General features: G+C 33.3%; 1 protein-coding gene across 4 annotated transcripts in view; it reads left to right on the top strand.

Annotated features, from left to right (window-relative positions):
- Window positions 1-25,274, top strand: part of PHKB (phosphorylase kinase regulatory subunit beta) — a 93,264-nt gene that overhangs the window by 44,800 nt on the left and 23,190 nt on the right. For all 4 annotated transcript variants that reach the window (XM_085303816.1, XM_085303813.1, XM_085303815.1 and 1 more), the window contains 11 exons: window positions 1,058-1,255; window positions 1,934-1,991; window positions 5,116-5,193; window positions 6,955-7,113; window positions 9,678-9,772; window positions 19,248-19,303; window positions 19,489-19,582; window positions 23,319-23,402; window positions 23,895-23,999; window positions 24,780-24,862; window positions 24,944-25,034. In XM_085303816.1, the coding sequence (XP_085159942.1) occupies window positions 1,058-1,255; window positions 1,934-1,991; window positions 5,116-5,193; window positions 6,955-7,113; window positions 9,678-9,772; window positions 19,248-19,303; window positions 19,489-19,582; window positions 23,319-23,402; window positions 23,895-23,999; window positions 24,780-24,862; window positions 24,944-25,034 (1,101 nt within the window). The remainder of the gene's footprint in view (window positions 1-1,057; window positions 1,256-1,933; window positions 1,992-5,115; window positions 5,194-6,954; window positions 7,114-9,677; window positions 9,773-19,247; window positions 19,304-19,488; window positions 19,583-23,318; window positions 23,403-23,894; window positions 24,000-24,779; window positions 24,863-24,943; window positions 25,035-25,274) is intronic.

Here is a 25,274-nt window from a genome sequence, read left to right on the forward strand (position 1 = left end):
AGTAACTTAATATGAGTGATAATAGAATGCTACTGTGTTTTTGTTCATTCTGTGATCTGATAGAATTTTGCACATGAAACAGACTATTAGTCTTCAACATTAATAGTGTACTCATTTTATAGAAGAATTATAGCAGAGTTATAATACTGGATAATTAAAATAAAAGGCATTGTCAGCTACTTCTTTATAGTCTAATGTTCTTTTAGATGTCTCTTGCTATGTATTGTTTGTTAGAGATTTGAAATACTCCAGCAGAAGCTGGATTGATAAATTACTTTATAATGCTCTAGAAGCAATCTTAAAATTGTTTTCTTTTTTTTCTTTCTTTTTATGGGTTTATATCATTGATTTTTGGCAAGAATGCCTAATTGAAATGGTTGTATTTCTTAGCTGTATCAGCAGAAAAAAAACATACCGTGTGATGTCAGAATTAGAATTTAAGACTAATTTTTTGTGTTTCTGTAAGCTTGCCTGTAGTGATGATGCACTAGTTAATAGTTTTTCTTGTGCTTTTCATTTGTGATAGTTTCATGCGGTCACCTTAATGTAAATCAGAAAAGATTGTTTGTTACAGAAGCTAAATAATATTTCTGAAAAAAAGTTTTAGAAATGGTGCTTTAATCACAGTCACTTCTCATGACTGCACCTTTATAAAATAAGTGTCGTGACTTTTCCTGAGCATACTATACCATATGGTGGTGTTTTTTAAGAATAACCTGCAGGATAATTTTGACTTCTAAAAACACAAAGTTCTAGAATATATTCATTTACCAGTGTAGGTTATCAACTGTAAAGTAAGTTAGATTTTGAGTCAATGAGATCATTCTCTTTTAAATCGTATTTCTGAATTTTTGGTTTGTTCTTTATCTTTCCGCCTTTTTATAATTATTTTTAGAAGTTCTACTTTGCACACTTTTAATATATCAGTACTGCAATTTTGATAAAGATAAAATGATATTCCAACTGTATATTTTGTTGAATGAGAGATGCAGTCTTTGTACATGTATCAAATAATTTCAGAGATTTAATTGTGTTATTTTCCCCTCTCCTTCTATAGAATACTGATGCAGCTCTTCTACCTTGTCTTAGTTATCCTGCATTTGCTTTGGATGATGAGACTTTGCTCAGTCAAACACTAGATAAAATTATTAGAAAATTAAAAGGAAAATATGGATTTAAAAGATTTCTGAGAGATGGATACAGAACAGCTCTGGAGGACAGAACACGGCGCTATTATAAACCAGCGGAAATTAAGGTAAAGGAATACCTAGCCTATGTAAGGACAGATTTTGGTTTTCTAAAATGTTTAAGCAGCACTTACACTTGAAAAAATAAAATAATATAAAATAAGAATAAGCAAAACCACTTTTTGGAACAYTGAGTTGTGCAGTGATTCTTAATCCCTTCTAATGAAGGAGATGCGTTTTGTAATTTGGCATGTGCAGTTTTGAGAGATTGCTAAGTCAGCAGGTTAGTCGTTGATTTGTTTTGTAATGAATGTACTTCCATTTACATTTAGGATACAGTTGGTTTCACATAACAAATAGAGAAGTTATTTATCATTTTATTTAATTTCACAGCTGACTACTGTCTGAGCGCATAGAAAACAATTTTGCTTTTGACCACAGTGCTTATCCATAAAGGTTAGATAAATGATTTTTTTTTTTTCCACTCCTGGGATAGTTTCTCAGGGGAAAATAAAATGTAGCTGATAGAACTATTTTGTTTGAGAACGAGCCATAGCATGTGTAAAGGCACAGTGAAAACTGCCGTTAGCAAGACATAAACTGTAAACTAAAGGTAAAGATAGTTTACTGAAGTATTTTCACACTGATGTGTGTTTTTTGTTGCTTTGAAATGATTCAGTAGAATTTGCAAATGCACTTCTTTAAGCCTAAAAGTTGAAATGTCTGATTATTTTTCTTCTTCATAGCTTTTTGATGGCATTGAGTGTGAATTCCCTCTGTTTTTTATTTTCATGATAATTGATGGTAAGTATGGCTTTACGTTCCTGCTCTATGAAGGCATTGCAGAGATGAGTTCTTAAAGGAAAAATATAAAATGATTTTCTTGTCTTATAATAATAAACTGTAATTCAGTGATACTAAATATGTCACTCAGAGTTCTGTCTCAGGGAAACCCCACACACACATATTTCAACACTTTTAATGATAACTCTGTGTCACTGATTTAAGAAAAAGATAGTCGTTATTTTTAAAATAAACTCCTACGTTGACTTTTAAGCCTTAAAACCCTGCATAGTATATCAGAACTTCACAGCACATGAGGGAGGTGCAATTAGAGCTGCTGAGCAAGAGCATGTTGACAAACTGGATGTTGCAGCAGGCCTTTTCAAGCTGGATGTTCTGTGGCAAATGAAACAGAACTTAGAAGAGAAGAAATCCAGGCATAAGGACACTATGACCAACTTTCTCTTTCAAATGCCTGTGCTTCCAGGCTGAATTTTTCCACGTAGCCAGCTTGCCTAATAAAGATATTACCACTACCTACAAACCTTGTCTTGACAATAGAATACATACCAAAAGAATTCATGGGGAGATTTCAGGATGGAAGCTAAATTCACATAGAAAGAAAGTCTGAATAAGGAAATATATATAATATTTAATATACTTCAAAAATTCATATAGATTTTTAAATAAACCTTGAAGAAATTTCATTTTCCAAATCCACAAAATCTGTTAATGCAAAATGTTAAGTACATGCAGAGGTACAGAGAGACTTAAATTGCAAAAGGACAGTGAAATAGGAGGAGTAAATTACAGTTAAATGTCATTAAAATAAAAACACTGGGAAAAAACTCGAGTTCCTACATTGTAAATGCTGTTCTGCTGAAAGCCTCTTTTCCCATCGTACACACATGCAGAGTACAGAAGAAAGGATTTTCCACAAATGTATACTGAAGTATCGAATACCTATACAACTCCTGATAACTGGATTGTATTACCTCTATAACAGTGGGACAGGACTCCATCAAAAGATGGAGAGTCCTGCGAACCATTATCCATAACAACCTGGTTTTGCCCATATGAACAAAATTTCTTTTTTTGTTTCCTTTTTGAAAGAATAGCAGAACATACTCTGGTAACTATATATGTAGTTATTCTTTTAGAATACAAAACAATAATCTCATCAACTTTTCTGTCAGTGACAGCTGATATACTATAGTTACACGTTTTCTATTAGTACTCACAGGAACTCTGTTATTCTTTGTGGGTCAAGATCATTATTACCCAACACATCTTTCCTAGATGATTCTTAATATAAAATAATTGTATTCTCACATAAATGCATCTGTTTACGCTGTACACTATCTGTCAAGCAGAATAATTTAAAAATAAAGGCAGTCAGAATATCACTCTGATATCATGGCTGTGCTCATATGTGTTGACATAGTTGCCATATGTCACTTAAACATATTGTTTTTTTGTGTGCAAGCTTTTGTCTGCCAAGATCTGCAACTGATTTTTTTCCTTGCATTTATTTCTTTTGGCATGTGATTTTTATTCCTCTATTTATAACTTACTTTATTTAAAAATATAACAGAGAAAGACTTAGTTCTCTTTTTGGGTGGAGCATTAAAGAATCATGGAAGGAAAAAAATCTCTTAAGAGTAGTCAAACTCCAGCTTTTTTCAGTAGAATCACTTATTGTATATTCTTAAAATAACATAAAAGAATAATTTTCTGAGATTTTGTGTTAAATCCTTATGTTGCTTAGTGAACACGCATCTATTTTTTTTCCCCTAAGATACTGTTTCCTGGTACCTTTGTTCTCAGTGTATGAGTTAATAGGTTATGAGGTTTGCTGTCTTATTTTTGCCTTTCAAAATTCACATTTTTTAAGAATACAAAAGGACTACTTTACTACTGCTTTCCCTTTGGCATTTTTCTCAAGAGAAAATTGTTTAGGACTCTCTAGATAGTAGATAAGCATATATTGGTGAGGGGACAGATTGAACTAAACAAGTCAATATGACTTTTTGGATAATATATATTTGGATAGTATTTTTAATAGCCTTTTTTTTTAACATCTCTGTATGAATCTGGAGAAATATGGTAATTTTTAAGGATAAGGTAATGAAGGGAATATTACAACTAATTTGAATAATATGGAAGAATGTAATTGAAAAGGAAAACCAGGGACAGAAATGAAATGCAAAAAGTGAAAGGTGTGTGACAAATAGTTTTCATCGAACTTGTTTCCCTTTAAATATTTAGAAGTGTTTCTCTCTTCTAAAATAAAATCAATGTAATATGTGAAGTTGTAGGTTTTTTCCTCAATGAAGTAAAATGCTTTTTTTTTTTTGATATATCTTTTCATATACAAACTTGTATGAATTGGACTCTAGTCATGTTATAATATTCATCAGATAAATTTGGGGAACTACTGACTTTTACCAGAAAAATACTAAGATACTGGTACATCCCAAACTAAACAATTTCTTCCCCAAAGCACCATCATACAGAGATGACTGTTTTATTTAACATCTCATGGGGTGTAAGCTATACTGAACCTATATAATGATTAAAATATAATATCTATGTAAATTATCATTGTAAAGATTCCATTTACAAATCTCTGACAGGGAATTTTTGGATTTACTCTTTCAAATTCCTTTTGTATTTATTGGGAGTTCTAGGCAATTCATTTTTAGATCACTTTGAAACTCTGTCATAAAGATTTAGAGCCAGCTGAACAGAGACTGTGTGTCTCCACGCTGGCACATCAGCTTCTGCGTTCTGTGATAATGAAAGGAGTTATTTATAGGTAGTAAGCTAGTCCACTCTTGAGCCTCTCTAAGTTCCAAGCTTTCTTATGCAGTCTAACTTGCCACTGATTTCAATTTAAGGTGATAAAACAGTGGCTGATTCTTGATCTCTGTGAGATTTAGCTGTAGGAGTAACTGAAGAGTTACAGTTTTGTCTTCTACTTCTCATGGGCAATATAGCCTGTAGGCACTGCCCCATGCACTCTGCCCCATGCAGAGTTGTGTTTTGCTTTGTTTTCTCTCTTTTATGAACATTGAGTTTACAGAACAGTTTCCTCTTCCATTAAATAAATTACTTTGAGTTTTTATTTTATTTTATTTTTTAGGAGTTTTTAGAGGAAATCCTGCTCAAGTAAAGGAATATCAGGATCTTCTGGATCCTTTGCTTCAACATACATCTGAAGGTATTATCTGATAATCTCTTTTAAAATATTGTGGTTTTCCGTTTTAGCTAAAATATTTAAAATGCGGACATTTTTATTAATAGTATTACAGTCAAAAGAAATAATATTATCAGAATGTGGCTTGAAGGCAAAATACTAACATGAAACTAATTTGTTCTGTGTAGATACATTGCACTGTAGAAGTATGATAATAACAGTAATTTTATTATTTGGAAAAATGATGCTGATATAAATGTAAGATTTACACTGTACCCTGTTATTTCTCCTCACTGACCTGTGTTTCATTTTTTACAAAGTCCGCTTTGCCTTTGCAGGAGGGTATTAACTACCAACAGATAGATATTTACATGATTCCACTTAGATATGGTTGGGAATTAGTTATATCATCCATTGATTCTTGACTTAACAACATCTGCAAAATAATTTGGTATAACTCATATGAAATAGTTACTTGTTTAGAGCAGTGAAAGTGACAACTTCTGAAAATTAATATAAACATTCTTGCATAGATTTTTGTGCTCTGCAGTTTTGGTGGAACTGCAGACAAGAACATTGATAGCCTACAAGTGCATCCGTCCAAAATTCAGCTTAAGAAAAAGACCATGTGTTTGAGGAATTCTGAGGGGAGGAATACAAAAAAATGGTCTGGAAACAAAATAGCTTTCAATACACTGACAATCCAGCTTCAAAACTTCTTTGAGTATTATCTTTTATTAGTAGTAATCACCTGTTTTTGACATCTTTGGTACAGTGGATTTTGTGGTATTGCCTTTGCTTTACATAACTAGATGCAAAATATTTTAGTCTTAGCTGTTTGGAAACTTGGAATCCTTCCTGAAGTGAGCCAGTCTGGTTTGTGAGAAATACAAACATTTCCTTACCAAATTTTCAAAGCATAGCAAGTTTTCTGACCTTTTCTCTGTGCTGATTTTTAATGACACTAAATTAGTTTTATGGTTGCCTTGGTTGAATTGTCATCATGAATGCTTCATCTTAAAACTTTTAGGTGGGTTCTGATACCTCATCTATTTGAATATTTTTTTTATCTCCCATTTTTCTTTCTCATCTTCTTGCTAGTAATTTATTTATTTTTTTGATCTAAGCAAATAGTCAGCCACTTCTGCTTTATCTTGTTTATCACTTGTTCCTTACATAAATAAATCAAACATTAAAGTCGATTAAAGATGATATTAGGACATAATTATTTTTATTGAAAGCATATCAATTTGTTTTTCTTTTACATACATTTAGATTTTTTCAAAATTGCAGTGCACTGTTAACTTTGTATTGTATACTTGCCAAAAATTATAATTTCCATTTAATTAAATGCTAGGCTACTTTTGATTACTTTTTTTTAATTATTATTTCAAAAAGTTTTCTAATACTGGCCATTAAAATGTGCCACTCCCCAGTCGCTTTAATGCAGTTTTGATTTTTCCTGTAATGCATTTTGCTCAGTAAAAAAAAAAAAAAAAAATTATTTATTTATTTATTTATTTTGCATGATAAGCTACTATGCTGATAGAGTATGAGTTTTAGGGAGAGATTCTGTGAAAATATTTAAAAATTAAAGTACTGTTTGGCATAGCTCTTGGTTTACTACGTTGATGGTGGTTTTGAGAGGTAACAGTAAATGATGATTCAGGATATAATTTTTCCTGTTTTCAATCGATCTCAGGTTTGTAAAGGAAATAAAATCATAGAATGAAGGAAGTGGAATATGACTTATTTACTTAATATATTTATTTTAAAACTCCATAGGGTGTCCTGTTGTACCCAAGTATTATTATGTGCCAGCTGATTTTGTTGAACTGGAAAAGAAAAACCCTGGTAGTCAAAAACGATTTCCTAGTAACAATGGACGCGATGGAAGGCTTTTCCTGTGGGGACAGGCAGTTTACATCATTGCAAAGCTCCTGGGTAAGAAGCTGAATTCAAACTCTGTCAGGTTTTGACTTGTCAGATGTGAAGTGTATTTGTCTTACTAATGTTTTTCTTGAATATGAGCAAAACCATTGGCTTAAGTTTTGAATGGACTGTTGGTAGCATGTGTCCTCTGCTTTTGTTCATATGTGATAGGCAAACATTGCTTTTTATTCTTCTTGGTTGATAATAGATTTTCATGCTGCATGCACCGCACTGTGAAGCTCACTAGAATATTTTATAAAATAGTCTAATCTTTAAAATGCTCTCAACATGATAGGCTTCTCATTTGCAGTTTATTTTCATGGCTTTCTATCTTACTTCCTTGTCTCCATGAGAAAATATGTTAACATGATGCTTACTCTGAATTAAATGTCTCTGTATCAACTGTACCAGTCCAGTGATGTTTACAAATTGTCTCTAGCATTTAGTTTAGATTCTTTATAGCTTTAAGCAAGGTAAGTTACAATTTTGAACAATTGTATTATCAGATAAAAGTGATAATCTTTTTTAGTCTGATGTTTTTATCCTTCCTCTAAAATAGAAGAGATTAGATGAGCATTTGAAGGTGCGTATATCTTGTATCCTGCTTTGTGGATACAGTACTGCCTAAAACTAGGTTACAGGTTTGTAGCAATATTTTTTAGAGCATAAATCCAAATAGATTAAATTTTGTCAGCTTTTGCTTATACAAATAATGTTAACAGAGCTTACAAAGAAGACTCTGCTTTTGGATTCCAATAAACTTGTGTTTGTGTTAGTGGTGATGAGAATTTACTGAAATTCTTCCTTTAAATACAGTTTAAATGTTGAAAATTACCTTAAATGTCATATTACTCTACTTGCATAATTACTTCCATGAAGAAATGATTTTGGCTACATATTTTAATTACTGAACAGTGTAAGTCAATGTAAAAAAACAGTGGAAAACCAACAATATTGGAAACAACTCTTGCCTTTAAGAACTATGAGGCAAAAAGGCCACTGATTTTTTTTTTTTTTTTTTTTTTGCAGTAATTTGGTTAATTTCTTTTATTGCATCAACACTACTGTAAATAATTTAACCTAAGTGCCTTTAGACAACATCAGTCTACTTGCATGCACTGGAGTTCAGGTCAATGTTTCCTTTAAAATATGTTTTTGTAACTCATGCCCTAGTATGCTAATAAATTGTATGTGTTAATTTTTCAGTATTCAAATTTTTCTTTAATTATTTTTGTTTAGTTAGTTATTTTAAATAACCACCTGAATATGCACTGACTCTGCAGAATGTTTTCTGGGAGGAAGTGTGTTGCTGGAGGGAATGGAGTGAGAAGAGGGGCTGAGGCTGGGAGGAGAGACGGGAGCAGCACAGAGCAGAGGGACGGGCTCTGCTCCTGCCAGGAGCTGGGCCGCTTTCTCTCGACAGAAGGCCCTGGCTGGGAGGTGGTCACAGCGGCTGATGGCTGACGCTCACTGGCACAGCTCCCAGGAACAGTAGACTCCCTCTGGTTTTATTCAGTGAACTACCTAGCCAGGGTGTCCTTTGTCATCTGCCCCTGCATTTTCTTCCTTTTGCATTATCTATTTTGCTCTCCATGCTTTTAAAGCACTGCTAAGACTGAGCCAGAGCATGTTTGAGTGTATAAATTATTTAAACTCAGTCTTAATTTACTGCACAGTGTAGTGTTCAGGAGAATTTTCCTTTTCAAAGCAGTAAATGGTTTGGATTTCTGTTGCAGCTGAATTTAGCTAATGCCATCATCAGTTATTTGTCTTTGGACTAACAGCTCATTTCCTGTTGCAATTGTTGACTTATTTATAGGAGACATGAAAGCGCACTGTGACCTCCTCTAGTGCAGAAATCAAAGGAAGGTTGGGCTGTTTAATGCAAAATGAGATTTTGATGGGAGAATGCTTATTTAAAGGGTAAAATAGCTCATAGTGGACTGTGAACCTTTTTTCAAGACATTTGTTGAAATTTTTAATAGTCTGCTTTTACTGGAGTACTTGACTTCCATTCAGGAGAGTGAGTTTTTCCACTTAAAAAGACTCCATGTAGAAAATGTTAAGTTTCAAGTATATCTGATTATTCTTCAAGATTTCTTCTTGAGCTGTCATTGATACTTAGCTACAATTTTGTCCTTTAGGATTACAGACACATGATGACCTTGAGATAGAGGCTGTATGTTCTTCAGAGCTAAACAAGTACTTGAGTGTTGAATTTCTATTCAAAGCTTTAGAATAATTCTATAAATGTGGGCTGAGGACTTTTTCTCTGTCTTGTGTGTGTGTTGTAAAGTATATTATCTGCATATGTTGTTTTACACATTTCTCTAGAAAAAGCATCTTTTAAAATATACTACAGTGTTATAATTGACTGTAGTAAGAACATTACTTAAGGGATATCAATTTTAAAATCAATGTAATTTTGCTGGTTGTTCTTTTAGTCTGTAAATTATATTGATCTAAAACAAAGATTATAGAAGAACTGACTACATAAAATACATTTGCATGCATCTTTTTAGAAGCTGTGGAAAGTACTCAAGTCATTTTGTATTTTTATTCTGGTTTACTTTCAGCTGACGAGTTAGTAAGTCCTAAAGATATTGATCCTATAGGACGTTATATAGCTCCACAAGATCAGCGGAATGTTAGCATGAGATTCTCAAATCAGGTAAGCATAAGCTTAGTTTAAGTCAATTTAAAACTTAATATATTGACTGAAAAATTATCATCAGTATATTATATAGTTTTTGTATATTAGAATTAAAGTGCTAAGAAATGGTACAATAAAAATGATAGATTAAACACAAATTTTAATAGGTGCTAATAGATAAGTATTTTTCTTTGAGTTGAAAGACATGTTAGGAAGGCAAGGAAGAACCTGCTGTTTTTAATCTTAGAAATTAGTTACCACTTAAAATTTGGAAAATTCCACATTTATAAATATTTTTCTATGATAAGCTCCTAAGAGCTACAAGAGTGGGTTGCTTTTTGGTGTGTATAGTACATACACGTGTTCCTCTGTTTGGCTTACGTACGCAGCGGGAATGAATGCTCAAGGATGGGGAATGCTTGGAACCTTTTAATTAAAATCTCCAGTAGATAGAATAACAACACAGAATCATGGTTCATAGGTAGGTGACTTCTTTTATTGTAGAGGCAGGAACTGTATGGATGAAAATCTGTAACTAAAAGATATTTTTTCAGCCTTTTAATTTCTCAGTATAAGGAATACGTGTTGGAAAACTTCCTCTTCTTAGCACTGTGGATTTATTAGTGAAGCATAAAATATGAAGTATTTATCTTATAATCTTCCAAGATCAGAAGTGAACAAATGTTTCTTGAAGCATTAAGGTTTTTGTTCTTGTTCTATCCAAATGCTGCTTAAAACCTCTGTTTTCTACTGTTGTTACCAGGGTAATCCAAATGCCTGGGTACTGTCTGATTACTTATGATTGAGACTTTTCATTGTTCACGCAGCAGCACTACTGCTCTGTTAATATGAGATAATGAAAGCTCAGAGACTTCATTTCCCATTCCTGTTGTTTTTTTTGTACATCATGGGATTATGAATGCTACAGAAATTGTACAGCATATGTACTTTTAAGAGTGCCATTACAAAAAATTATCCTATACTGAGAGTGTTGCAGTCCATCCATAGCCTATCCTTTTTTTTTTTTTTTTTTTTTTGATTCTTGAAATTTAGCATCTAAATTTCCCCAGATAAACACTAAAGAAACTAATGAAGATTTGTTCCAAAGATGCTCCATGACATCAGGAAAATCTGTTAGTAGAAGGGAATTACTCTTTTTTGAGGGTATCCTCTATATGTTGGGTAATTTCCAGACCTTCAGAGAGGAGTAGTCTCCACCCTGACAACTTCCCAAAATAGGTAATAAATAGTAACTTATTCTCTCATATCATATTCCCTTCTGGTTTGTTTACATGTCAATAAAGAGTTTACTTAGCGATAAGTAGTTAACCTGCAAAATTCAGCAATATAGTGGGGATTATAAAGGTTTAACAGTATTGAAAGAATTGAAAATGATAACTTAAACAGATTCATTTTGATATTCTGCTTCATCTCCAATGAATCTAGCTCTGGTCACTTTAAAAAATAAAAGGGAGATCAACATAGATGGTTTTGTCTCTTGTGTCCTCTTGAGCTCATACGGTCCTGTTCTTTCAGTGGTCGACCGTTGTGTAAGCTAGAGTCATTTAAACCTGTAACTGTGCTTCTCACAGGTAACCTGGTAGATCTGATGCTTGTTAATCTTTCCCTTTAAAAACCATCTTTAGTTGCTTCAGTTTGCTAAAATTTTGGCTAATCTTTTCCATACTTGTGGTCAGTAGAAAGAATGTTTTTGTTGTCAGCATTTGAAAGAGAGAAGACATTTCAAGAGTGATTCCTGACTGTATTGCTAATGAACAAGACAGAAGGTGTCTTGTCTCTTGGTTTCTTGTTTTCAAATAACGATTTAAGGGGTTTATTCCATAAAAATCTGTATGGAAATCTCACCTTGATAAAGGATGCTCAACAATTCCTGTTATTATGGATATCCTTCTGTACACAAGAGGATTTGAGATGGATTGTCAGTTGTTCAGTATTTTAAGTGTAGAACAGTAAACAAACGAAGGGTCAAGAAGCTGTGAGGTTGCTGAGGCCTGTCTGCCTTCCTAGTGATGGTATTCTCTTGGTATTAAGATGCTACATACTTTCCTTTGGTATATGAAAGATGAAACTCTCCGAAAGATACTGCAGGTACTTTCCAAGGTGCGTTAGAAAGAGAGGTACTTCTGAATTAGTGGGAATTTGATAACGGTGGCATAAGATCTTTGCCATTGTAACCTATGAGCAGTGCTCTATAGAAAATGTAGCCAGAATGATTAGTGTCCGTGGATACTACCTGGGGGGCTGTGGGATTTTTATGGGAAACAGGTTCTGTACTTAGCATGTTGTATTATTAGATTAGTATCAGGGCAGAATATTTGTTGTTACTGGTTTTAATTTAAGTTTGTCATCATTTAGAAGAAATTTTTTTAACAAGGTTCAAAAGTGAAAGGCAGATGCATATATGTATCAATGTGAGGTGTGTTTTATCAGTAAATGTCTCTTGCAGTTGAAGTCAGCAAACTTCAGTAAGTTTTATCTCTGTCTTGACCTTGTCTTTTTTTAATCTGCATTTTACATTTGCTTAAACAGTTCATCTGAATATCTGATTATGCCTTTTTATCTAATTGAGTTAATTTATGCAGAATCAATGTTAAGCATTTGCTTTAAAGTGCTATCAATTGACTAAAAATAAAATATGAAATGAGAACACCACACAGTAGTTAACTGTATCTTCAGAAATCAGAACCAGTATCTTCCCTTTAATTATGTCTTCTCTTTCCCATATAGCTAAAGAATTTTTCAATTAAATTGAAAGGAAAAGCATTTCTGCTTTTTATAAATTTCATTCCTGTAAGCAGTAAGCCTGGAAATGTAAAAATTTCAGATGCCTGTATATATAAATTTTGTACAGTGTTTTGAAAGGTGGTGTATCAAAAAGAAGGCTCTTTGAAGCTCTTTGAAGCTCTTTGAAGTATTTGAAGCCATCTGCAATGGCATAGGTCTAGAAAACTACTGAAGAAATATTTCTGAGATAAATGCATTTTCCATATAGCTAAATTCTGATATTTTGGTGGCACTGAATGTAATTTCTATAAATACTTGCCAGTGAAAAACATGATTGGTGGTTTTGTGTGGCTTTGCCACTTCAAAAATGCTTGATCCACATATTATCATGTAGATTCAAAGAGTGAAAACTATTAAATTTTTCAAACACTAGTTTTCCTATTGTTTTGAAGTACCATTGAAGAATACTCTAGAATGAAGTGACTATAGACCTACAAAGGCAAAAATGCTGTGAAGCCTACTGGCAAGTAAGTTTTCCTTCTCTAAAAATTTTCTCTGCAGAAACCTCACTTCAGGCATTTTCACAAATAATATGAAAGAGATGCATTCTTAGGTAATTTGCTTCAAATCAATTCTTTCAGATTTCAGACACATTCTTTCTTAAGCAGGAGATATTCCTGTACCTTTTGACTTCTAAATCATCACCAACACTTCTAGATGGAAATAAGGAGAAAAAAATCTTAAACACCATTATTGTTTTTGTCTACTTATCCTTCTTCCATGGACCTCTTGGTAATACCTACTTTTCTCAATTTTTTTCTATTGAATCTTATCTCCTGTTGCTCTTTTCTCAGGATGTAGTGGTGTTGACTGAGCAGCTTTATGTAGAAATATCTTGTATCGTTAGCTACAAATACATCCTTTATTGTGTCCTTTTACGGATGCAAAATTTGTTGTTTTGCTGTACTGTACTGCCCATTCAAACTGCAGAGTATAAGGCATGGGATAAGTAAACACACACACACATGCTTGTAGTATCACCTGGAGAAAGTATATTGGGAAAGTGTAACTACACTGATCATCAAAGTCCACTCTATTAATTCAGTTTTCTTAATATTACCTCTTTAAACTTTCCTGATCATCACTTAGTCTGATTTCACTTTAGTCAAAAAAAAGAAATACTAGGTGCTGGCTTCCATTTTTCGGTAAATCTTTTTGAAAATATTCTTGCAGCATTTTAAGACTTTGATGTTTTTATAATCACTACTGAGGCATATTATCATACAAGAATGTAAGGATGTTTATATAATTATGTGCTGTAGCTACTAACTCTGCACCAAGAAAACTGAAGTAAATAGTGACATTACAGACTTGTAGAGATTACTAGAAATTTGAGATCCACTCAGAATTTGTTCTGAAATGGAATTTACTTTCATTTATACATTTATAGCATAGAATCATAGAATCAGTAAGGTTGGCAGGGACCTCTGGAGATCATCTAGTCCAACCTCCCTGCTCAGCAGGATCACCTACAGCATGGTAGACAAGGTTGCATCCAGGCAGGCCTTAATATCTCCAGAGAAGGAGACTCCACCACCACTCTGGGCAACCTGGTCCAGTGCTCCGTCACTCTCACAGGGAAGAAATTCCCCCTCACGGTCAGGCGGAACTTCCTGTGCTTCAATTTCTGCCCATTGCCTCTTGTCTTGTCACACAGGGCAGTTGAAAAGAGTTTGGCCCCATCCCCTTGACACTCTCCCTTCACGTACTTATACACAAGATCCCCCCTCAGTCTCCTCTTCCCCAGGCTGAAGAGGCCCAGCTCTCRCAGCCGTTCCTCACAGGGCAGGTGCTCCAGCACTCTCATCATCTTTGTAGCCCTGCACTGGACTCTCTCCAGTAGCTCCATGTCTCTCTTGGACTGGGGAGCCCAGAACTGGACACAATACTAGACACATACATTTCATTTATACATTTAAAACCATTTTGATAATATATCCAATAAGTCAGTAAATAAAACCAAAATTTTTTTTTGTTGACCAGCTGTTAATATTTTAGAAACACACTTTATCTTCACAGAAAATACAGTTTGTTTACATTTTTAGGACATTTATACTTAATACATAGGCTTATATACTTGAACCACATTTAAGTGTTGCTGAATCAAAAATGAAGTTGATCATCAGAATACTGAGGGGGCACTTTTGCTCGTTTTGGTTGCATAGTAAGTGCTCTACGCTTTCTTGTATCTTGTGCCAAAATCTAGAGCTGCTTTTCTCAATTGTTTTTCTGAACATGATTTTAATTTTAGAAGGCACAAAGCTAACAATTCTGTTCCTAATGTTCTAACACTCTTATATAGTGAAAAATATGGGATGCTGCTTAGGTAGCATGACCAATCTGTAAAATCTAATGAACACGGATTACTGATCTGGTGATCAGAAAGCAAAATTTTGTTAAATCCTTGAGAGAGAAGTGTTCTGCTGTACTGAAGAGGCTATATTTTACCATTTGCTGCATGCTGAGTTTTGCTTCTGAAGGTCTGTTGTTCCTCTGTAAGGCACACAGGAATGTCTGAATGAATGACTTCAAAGATTGTTTGGAAGGGAGTTTTATCTAGATTTAATAAATTAACGTCAGTAGAATGAAAGCTACATCATACACTCTAAAACTTGCTAAATGTGATAATAGAAGGCAGTTTCATTTCCTGTAGAAAATCGTGCAATCAAGTGAGCAGTATAGTCAAGACTTTAATGGTTGCGAATACTAAAATATTCATTTAATCAGTCTCTTTTTAAACATACATACGTACACACACACACAATATATATATGGAGAGAATATATGTATATATTAGGATTATAATACATAGGAATATTTTGTATAGTATATTTATATAAAGAAACATTCTCTCTGCTAATTTAATGCCTCCAAATATTTTACATTTCAGCTTTCAGGAAGAGGTCTGTTGTTGTTGTATGTTCCATCTTGACAAAAAAGTCAGTGTGGCACGGGACCAGAATTCTCTTTGCTAGTTTTAGACTGTATTCTAAAACACACAGAAGCCTAAAGGCAATCAAAGAGATTCTCCTTCACACTAATAATTTGCTTTGTAATGCTAATGGTCATTAGCATTTCTTGTTGAATTCCATTCCTGAGTTAAAAAAGAAAATGGAATCATCCATGCTCCATTTACTTTACTAAAAGAAGATGATGAAGGGCATTCTCTTCCACAGGGAAGAACTCTTTAGAAATTGATTCTGTGCAACGGCTTATTTTATTATTCCTTTGTAATATCTCCATAACTGCAAGAGATGATACTGTAATACAAGTTCAGTTGTTGCATTCTATTTAGGAGAATTTACTATATAAGCAGGCCTGTTAATAGTAATATTTGAAAAATGTATGGTTTTCTTGGATGTTGTTTTTGGTTTTTTTTCCACGGGAACATCTGAAAGCTGCTTTATTGCTGTCTTGTATTTAACTTTATTTTCAACAAAAAATAATAACCTTACTAAATTGGCAGAGTAATTTGTCTTCTGAGTTAACCTGAAATGTATGCATAGACTTACAGTTAATTAATGAAATTCTCTGACTGCATGCAATAACTATTTCTGCTTGGAAGACTGAGTAGTCATTCATGAGGAGTTCACTTAAGTCACAGGAAATGGAGGTTTATGCCCACTGGTGATACTGGGATGAGAACAGGCAAAATAATAACTTTTTTTTTCCCTTTATTTCAGGAAAGTAGATAACTTATGTAAAGAAGCAGGTCAAATTACTTATTTCTTAAGATTTTCAACTACCTAAGTTACTTTAGGATTAGTTTGTAGCTAATTTTGACGATTTAAACAGATGCATGACGTTGGATGATTTGTGTTGTACTATTAATACGAGGCATATTCTTGCATTTATTTGTCTTAATGCACTAGTCTACCACAGGTAACACAATTTTATAATTGTTAAATCCTATTTTAGAGTTTGAGGCATACTGGTGTCATTTGCATTTCATTAAAACAGTCTGGTGTGTTAGAACCTTGACCATAAACCATTTATCAGTATTTACGTGCTTCCAGAGGTGTTTTTCAACAATTCAGTTGCAGTTTATAGCAGCAAGGTTAAGTACAATTGCTGCTGTTGCTCACTTTTGATTTTTCTCATTTTGTTCCGTATGCCTAGAAAGCCCAGTAGGTACCATTTTAATCAGTGCTCTGATACTGTGCTCACTTTCTGACATGTTCACAATGATTTTTGGAGGGGGAGTGGAGGGGGGGGCTCTCAGGTTTCCTGGGAATATATGCAGAAGGGCATACAGCGATAGCATCTGTCCACTGAGACTGCACCAAAAGACCAATACTGAGCTGCTTTGTCTTCTAGTGTCAGGAATGGAGTCAGAGTTTTTCCTCCTTCAGCCTGCCTCTGACAGTTTATAACCTTGTTATTAAAAAAGATTTTTGAAGAGGAACAATAAAAGGTCTGTCCTGTAATTTTGTCTCCTGAGAACACTGGGATATATTTATCATTTGCACAGCTTGGAGAACATAGTTGAAGCAGAACCCTACTATGCAATGTGAAAAACTAAGGCAGAAAGATGAACCTGGCTTGTGGGGAGTCTATTGCAATGTCTTGAAAACAGTGGCTGATGTTGTGTAAAGAGCTGCTTAGTTTGGAGTGCTGGATAGACATGAAACTGAACACATTGAAAAGAAACTTTTAACAACAATATCCAGATTTGTTTAGTGGAGTGTTCAGGAATTTAATGTTCTCTCTCTCTCTCTCTCTCTCTCTCTCTCTCTCTCTCTCTCTCTCTCTTTTTCTCTCTTTTTCTCTCTTTGTGTCTCTGTCTCTCTCTCTCACCTTCTCTTTATATATGTCTGTGTCTGTGTACAGCTAATGCTATGTGTCACTATCCTTTTTAAAAAAGGATCATGTAACTTTTTCATGAATATTGTATCTATTTGTTATTTTGATTTGTGTTTTTTCTAGATCAGTATTTACTATCTTCCACAATACTTTTTGCACAATATTTTTTTCAAATTATTTTTCACACGACCAGGTCTTTCACAAAAATGAAGCAGCAAGTCATGTAGAAAAAAATCTGCAGTAGCTATTGATAAATTATTTCAAGTGCATCATTCAATGAAATCTAGCATATAGTAAGTACATTTAAATGAGAAATGAAGGAATCAGCAATTTCTTAAACTGTATTTGGCCTGGGTATTATTTTCTAGTTGTGCATATTAAAATTTTTAACTATAAATTGTTTTACCTATAGTTTAGAGCACAAGAATCCACTTATGCAACAGATGTGGAGAGTAAGTCACATAGAAACAGGGAATTTTTTCTAAAACCTAATGTGTTTTTCCCCAATTATCATGGACTTGACTATAGCTATCATGAATAAGCCTTGAGGATTTCAAGAAGCCTTTCTATGAATACCAGTTTCTGTAATGGTGAAAATAGAACAGGAGGGAACTTCATAAAACCGGTTGAAGAACTCTAATTTTGAGGTGAAAATCGCAGGTTTTGCTCTCTTAATAAATACTTTTGTTTAGTTGGTAGAAATTTTTTTTGCTTTTCTTTGGAGCTAATCTCTTAAAATTAGACTGTGTTGTGCCAATTGTGGTGCAGATGCATTTGTTTAATGATGGCTCTCATGTTGGAGAATGCTCTCTAATTTACTGCAGTCTTTGCTTTTTATTTTAAAAATGTAGTATCTGTTAAATGTCACTTAGCTTCTGCCATCTTATCTAGTCTTCCCTTGTAGGCATTGTAACGCTTCTGTCAAAAACTTATTTCATGTGGCAAAAAAACTGAGGATCTTCAGTTGAAGTGTAGTGCTGATGTACTTTTTGGGGAAAATGTCATCAACAATTTCTTTTGCAAATCCTAAGATTTAATTTGATATCAAGGGTCACAGCTGCCTGAACAAACAGATGTTCACTGTGAACTTTTTTGTTCTAAATCAATCTATTCACATACCTCTACAGAGTATGTATTTTTATGTAATCAATTGATGGAAGATTTATTTAATTTTTGTTATTCACGTTCTGGTAGTTTATAGTTGTAATTATTTAAATTAAGGCAGTTTGGTTACAAAATCATTTTAGGAATGAAGATGCATGCTCTTTTTAATTCTTACTGTTTTTCAGTTAATTAACAACACAGAAGAAATGAATAGAGAATAAATCAGACATCTCATTTTTAGCTGCTAAAGAAATGTTAACTACCATTTCAAGACCCAAGGAGTTCAGTCACTAATTTCACTCAACATATTGAATTAATTATTTGCGTAACTTTCCCATACAAATTACTATTATTTATTTCAAACATGAAGTACATTAATGATGCAATAAAATGCTGCTACTTCTTGCAAAATGTAATATAACTTTTAAATTTTTTTCAGGCATGTGAAGCAAAATATTTTTCTAATATTACCATTTATTCAAATTAAAAATAAATTAATTAGTGAAAAAGATTACCAGAAGTCTAGCTATCATTAATTCTCCACAATGCGTTTTTCAAAGTGTTATTGACAGTACAGTCTTTCAATGATTTTGAGTGTAACAGGTTTTAATTTTGTGGTGTTCTTTGAGTTTGTTTACACAGTGAAGCTGTTTGGCAAGTAGACGGTAAAAACAATGCAGCCACTAATGTTTGTCATATTCATGAAATGTTTAAATATTCATCGTGTATCTAACAATAAATATTTGGTTAATAATGCTAATAAATATTTGTTATTTTTTAGGGTCCTTTAGAAAATGATTTGGTGGTACATGTGGCTCTGATAGCAGAAAGTCAGCGGTAGGTGTTTACTTTTTATTGAGAATGTTTACTTTAAGCAAATGTTGAATAACAGACATCTTAAATTTGGTAAAGGTATCCAAGGAAGCATGGAAGAAAATATTGATGCTTGTGTATCTGTTACCAAGAAAATAGTTAAAACTAAGATTATTCTGTGATGAAATTTGTCATCATTTTGTTTGTAGCCTACAAGTTTTTCTGAACACATACGGAATCCAAACTCAGACTCCCCAGCAAGTGGAACCAATTCAGATATGGGCTCAAAAAGAACTTGTCAAAGTAAGAAATTATGCATTAAAAAACTATTTTATATCTATCTATATGTTTCTTTATAATTAAGAGAATTTATATCAAGCTATTGCAGTTGTATCACTTTGAGTTTATCTACCTTTTTTTGTGTTACTTATTACAAGATATACTAAAACTGGTCAGTTATATATACGTAATTAGAGCCTTCTACAAAACACTGAAGCCTTGAAGTTGTATGTTACCTGATTAGGCTTAGTCCCTGAGTAACTTGCAAAGAATAATGAATGAATAATGAATGAACAATAAAATTTTAAGAATAATAATAGACTAAGCTTGACTGAGAAACACAAGCAAAGGAGCAACAGTCAAAAAAATGTATTTAAGGCAGTGGGCATAAACCATCATAATTTCGTAGTTAAACACCTATAAAATCTCTTCTGTATTTGTTTTTTTTTTGTTTGTTTGTTTTTTGTTTTTTTTTCCCCCCAGAAGTTCAAAGTAATAGTTGAATATGTCCAGCAAGTTTGGAATTAAAACCTTCTTGGTTTACCCTTTTTACTCGGCTCACTTCAAAATTTGGAGTCAAAAATTACTGAGATAAAGGAGAATTTCAGACTCCCCTTCATGCCCTGGGAAGACTTCAGATTTTCTTTTTTTCCATGCAGACAAGAAGCAGTCTAATGGAGTTACCAGATCCTTTCACTTCAAAGGCTGGTCCGTTTAGCCTTTACCTGTACTGAGCTTCACTGATGATGCCAGCTCAGGTGTGTTTGGTGAAGTACCTATCACCCCCACGTGAAGCCAGTAGTCAAAGATAAATGAAACTTACAGAATATACTAGTTCATCTCAACATACCCTTAGTGTTACCATGGCCTCTTTTTTTTGTTTAGTCGTTTTGTCTATTTTAGTTACAGCACTTCAGCTACTTTGGCACTTTTGCCATTGCTGGCAAATACATTTAAAGCAAAAAGGCTTTGACAAATACTGCTTTGAATGATAAATGTGTCTACTTGATGATTACTGGGTGCCTGTTTAATTCTTTATCTCAGTTACACTTGGTCCATACCTCTCAATAAACCCTTAAAGAGAATCTGTCTGTAAAAAGGTCTTAACAAGCTACAGGAAACTCTTGACAAATGACCCAGTATCATGCCTGCCTGCTTGAGTACTTAGACACAGAAGAAGGGAATGCCCATGTTTATATTCTGCCTTGTTCACTCCTCAGCCTGTTTTACAAGCCAGTTTTCTTGATAATACATCCCAAAACATATTCACTCTCACTGTATTGGTCCTGAAATTCTGTACCTGAAATTTTTGATTTAACAAACAGATACCCCATAAATTTACCGTAGAAGCATATATTGTCTCTACCAATCATCCATCATTTCTCTGGTCTCCCTGACAAAAAGATGAGACCTTCATTAAATTATGTTTATTCCTATTTATTGTGCTTAATTACATTCCTAGCTATGACAATTCCTGTCTTAGGGTTTCTTTTTCAAAAGCTGTGAAACATCTGGCATTTCTGTCACTTTGTTTATGGTCATGACAGGTAGGTGCATTTCCCAGTCAAAATTTACTTTTAGAAAGTCTTGAAGCAATTAAACTGCTTGATGCACATCCTTTTCATACTGGTCTTCCAGAAAAGGCTGTGCTATTGCTGTAAAGTTGAAATAATTAACGCTTTAGGAATGATGAGGAATGAGGTTTGATCTCTGTCTCCCTCTCCCTCTTTGTCTCTCTCCATCTCTCCTCCCCTCACTTTTTTGCATTTTTTCCCCCCTACTAATGGAAAAAAAAAGCTGAAAAAAAAGCTGGTAGTACCTGTCAATGTTGGTGGGGAGCGAAAGCTAATGCCTCAGATTTGTGACACCAACTAGTGTTTCAGGGGCACACTGAGCTTTAGAGTGACTGGAACACAAGTATCTGTAATTTTGGGAAGAGGAGGGTTGATCTTTATGCAGAGAAGGGTTCTCAATCTTTGCTATTCCAATGCTGCCACTTCATTAATTAGAAATTTGTGAAATAGTGGTATATGGTAATAGTTTAAAGGTTCAAAGCTCCAAACTTCAAAGCAGATGTGTCTAAAGAATAGTATTCTATTTTTCTTAAGAAAATATTTTATATTTTATGGTCTAGCAGAATAAAGGTCCCTTTAGTGTTAAATTATAATGTCTAATATCATTCACATGGTCTCCATTATTTACTACAAAAAGGTGTTTAACGATGTTTTGGTTTTTTATTATGTATATGTGGATTATTTAAAATTGTTAATGGTTTGATGTTTCCATTCTTTTTCCACTTGACTATGGTTATTCAGAATGGATGAACTGGTGATGTAAAAAGGGTTTTATTTATTTATTTTGTTTTTTAAGTCATTCGCAGTATTAATGTGTAGACATAGGCAATACCAGGAAGGCCCCAAGCTAACGAGTAAAATGATAGTGTCATATTTGTTCATATGTTCCATTTTTATTTGCTTTTGAATTATCTTCCTGTAAAATAAACAAAATGTTCCCAAATAAGGAAAAAAAAAATGCAGCTTTCAGTCTAGTTTAACTGATACATTTATACTCTCTTGCCCACAACTTAGCTGTCAATTTGCGTATTACGATTTTATTCTGTTACACTGTAATAAATGAAGACTATTTCTTAATATGCAAGTCTTGCACCGTTAGTTGAAGTAATACTAGGCATATATAATGTAACTCAGAAAAATAAGAATTAGCAATGAATAATGACATACTCCCTTTTGCCTGTGTTGTTAGTGCATTAATTTTGTATGCCTTTACTAAAATCAGAATAAAAATCTTAAATATTTCCTATATTACTATTTTACCTTTATATCCCTATAGGAAAAGCATTACAGAAAGCAAAATTGGCCACATAGCATATGCAAATAATATTTTTTAAAACAAAGTTTCAATGATTTAAAAAATATTATAAAGAATATAACGAATAGAAAAATAATAATTATAAGAAGCTAAAAGTAATACCTAATACAGAAAACAACAACTTTTAGTATTTAATTTCATTATAGAGTTACATTTAGGACATACCTAGAAATTTCTAGATACTAATTTGGTCTGAATCAGCCTTTTAGTAGTGATAGGTTTTCTCACTACCAAGTGTAGTTCAGTTTTGAAACTTCCTGCAGTTTAGGAGGACTTTGTGGTGCTTTGCACAAGCTAGATGTTGCACCCATGTAAAGTAATCATCATATTAGGATCTGACCCAGTGCTGTTGGTTACTGTTCAATGAAGACAACACTCTTAATGTAAACCAATGTTAACTTTACTTTGCCTGTCATGAGCAACAAGCTTTCCCAAAACTGTTATTAAAAGGAAGGAGGGGGACCACACACCATACTTCTGCAGCAGCTTATTGGGCTGCTGGAAGTGATGTGAATTGCATGGGATTGAATGGCTGATGAGAAATGGTCTTTTTTTATCTTCTCTTCTTGCATTTTGTGTTTCTTGCTTCAATTAAGTAGCTGTTTTCTCTTTGCTGTAAGTATACCCATTTTTATCAAAGTAATTAATGTAGTCCTTGAACTATAAATGCACCTAACGTAGTGTTCTCTCACTATATTGATTGTTGTTACATGGATGTATGTTTAAAAAATATATATATATAGAAAGATCGTATTTTATGAATCTCATTTTCTGGTTAAAGCAGAATGCACACAAATTCCTATCTGAGACACAGTAGGAGGGTAAGATCTGTGTCTAGGTTTTCCTTAGTGTTCGTGATTCTTTTTTGCAGGCTTACTTCCATTTGGGTGTCAATGACAAATTGGGATTATCTGGAAGACCAGACAGACCTATAGGATGCCTTGGAACATCAAAGGTCGTTGCAAGAAATTATTATCTTACAGTTGTTAATGTACATATCAGATAAATATGGAATTAGCCTCTGAACATGAAAAGCTATTTTAAATAGAATTTAAATGTAATTTTATTTTATGCACAAATTTTATTTTAAAGTCCTTGTAACATATTTTGTAAACCCGTTAAAAATGCACATGTTCTATCTTGCTGTATTATATTATGACATGCCTGTTGTAAACATCCAATTGCAATAATAATTACTGGCCAAAAGAGGCTATAGGATAATGAGGTGTACTGCTTTAACTAAATTAGAATGTGAGTCAGTATACCTTATAAATACCAGAGTACCTAAAATCAGATATGTAGGTTTTATTTATTAATTTATTTATTAAGCCTTTTTCCATTTATTATTTCTCTGATAGTTCCAAAAGACTTTTTCCCCCTTTTTTGGCTACTTTAATGCTTCAAATATTTTAAAGAAGAGATTAATGAAAGCTTTATCTCCCAACAGATTTATCGAATACTAGGAAAGACTGTAGTTTGCTACTCGATCATTTTTGATCTAAGTGATTTCTACATGTCTCAGGATGTTATGATGTTAATTGATGACATTAAGGTATTTATCTAACTTTTCATTTGAAAAATAACAAAAATAGTCTGTAGAATAATAAACTGCAGTTTGATTAAAATATAAGACTAAAATGGAATGCTGTACAGTGTGTATTTTTTTTAAAATATAAATTTGTGAATTTATGCTGGAGAATATAAAGATGAATATCCTGCTAGCCCAGTATAAGTGTATATCCATATCTGACAAAGAATTTACTCAGATGTGATTGCGAATGCTGGAATGCAGCAAACATCCTCGTTTCTTTGAGAAAACAGACGTTCTTGGTAGGAAAAGGTATGACACTGGTGGTCTTAAGGGATTTATTAAAGCCTTAACTGGAAGAAATATAATTCAACTTCGCACAAATAATAAAAATTGCCGTCCTTCCCACAGCAGTGCAAAGCTCACTTGCTAAATCCTCTGTGCTCGAGTAGCTATTTCCAGTGCATAGAAAGTTGTATTGATTATTTCATGCTAGTGGTCATGATTCAAGACCTGGATTCTTATGCATATTTACTGGGTCGTTACATGCAGTTCAGTACATCTTATTCTCTGTGATCAGAAAATTTGTCAATAAGCAAGCTTGAAAGCAACTTAAATTCTTAAGAAAAAAATGTGCAGCTGTTAATGTTTTGATTGTTAGTTAAGGTTTTTGTAACCTATTGGGTTTTTAAGCAGTGCTGTTACTTTAAGACAAAAATTGTTTTGTAATTTATACTGCGTATTCTGATGTGTTGCCCTTGTGTTCTTTTTTTTTTAATTGTCTAACATATATTTCTTACCTAGAATGCACTGCAGTTCATAAAGCAGTATTGGAAAACCCATGGTCGCCCACTGTTTGTTGTACTTATCCGTGAAGACAATATAAGGTAGAGAGAGAAAGAAAAGCATCATTTGTAGTGTGACTTCACCTAATTAGAAGATTAATAGAATTCTGTTTAAAATTTTAGAGGGAGCAGATTCAATCCAATATTAGATATGTTGGCAGCCTTTAAAAAGGGAATTGTTGGAGGAGTGAAAGTTCATGTTGACAGAGTACAGGTATGGTGGTTTTTTTCTGAATGTTGTGTTCATATCTGCTATTATTAGTTAATCTGTTCTCATTACTTTTTTATGTAAGTTTTAAATATTTAGTATCATAACATTCAAATCAATAACTGAGATATTTAGCAGTTTTTGTTTTATCTCAAAAGAAATATGAGCTTGTTAGTCTTCTAAAATTGCTAATCTTGATAAAGGATTTTCAGAAGGGAGGAAGCTTTTTCTTTCTGTACCATTCAT

Source organism: Rhea americana, unplaced genomic scaffold (assembly GCF_003343005.1).
Source record: "Rhea americana isolate MKP2758 unplaced genomic scaffold, rheAme1 scaffold_20, whole genome shotgun sequence".
In the NCBI taxonomy this organism is placed as follows: Eukaryota; Metazoa; Chordata; class Aves; order Rheiformes; family Rheidae; genus Rhea; species Rhea americana.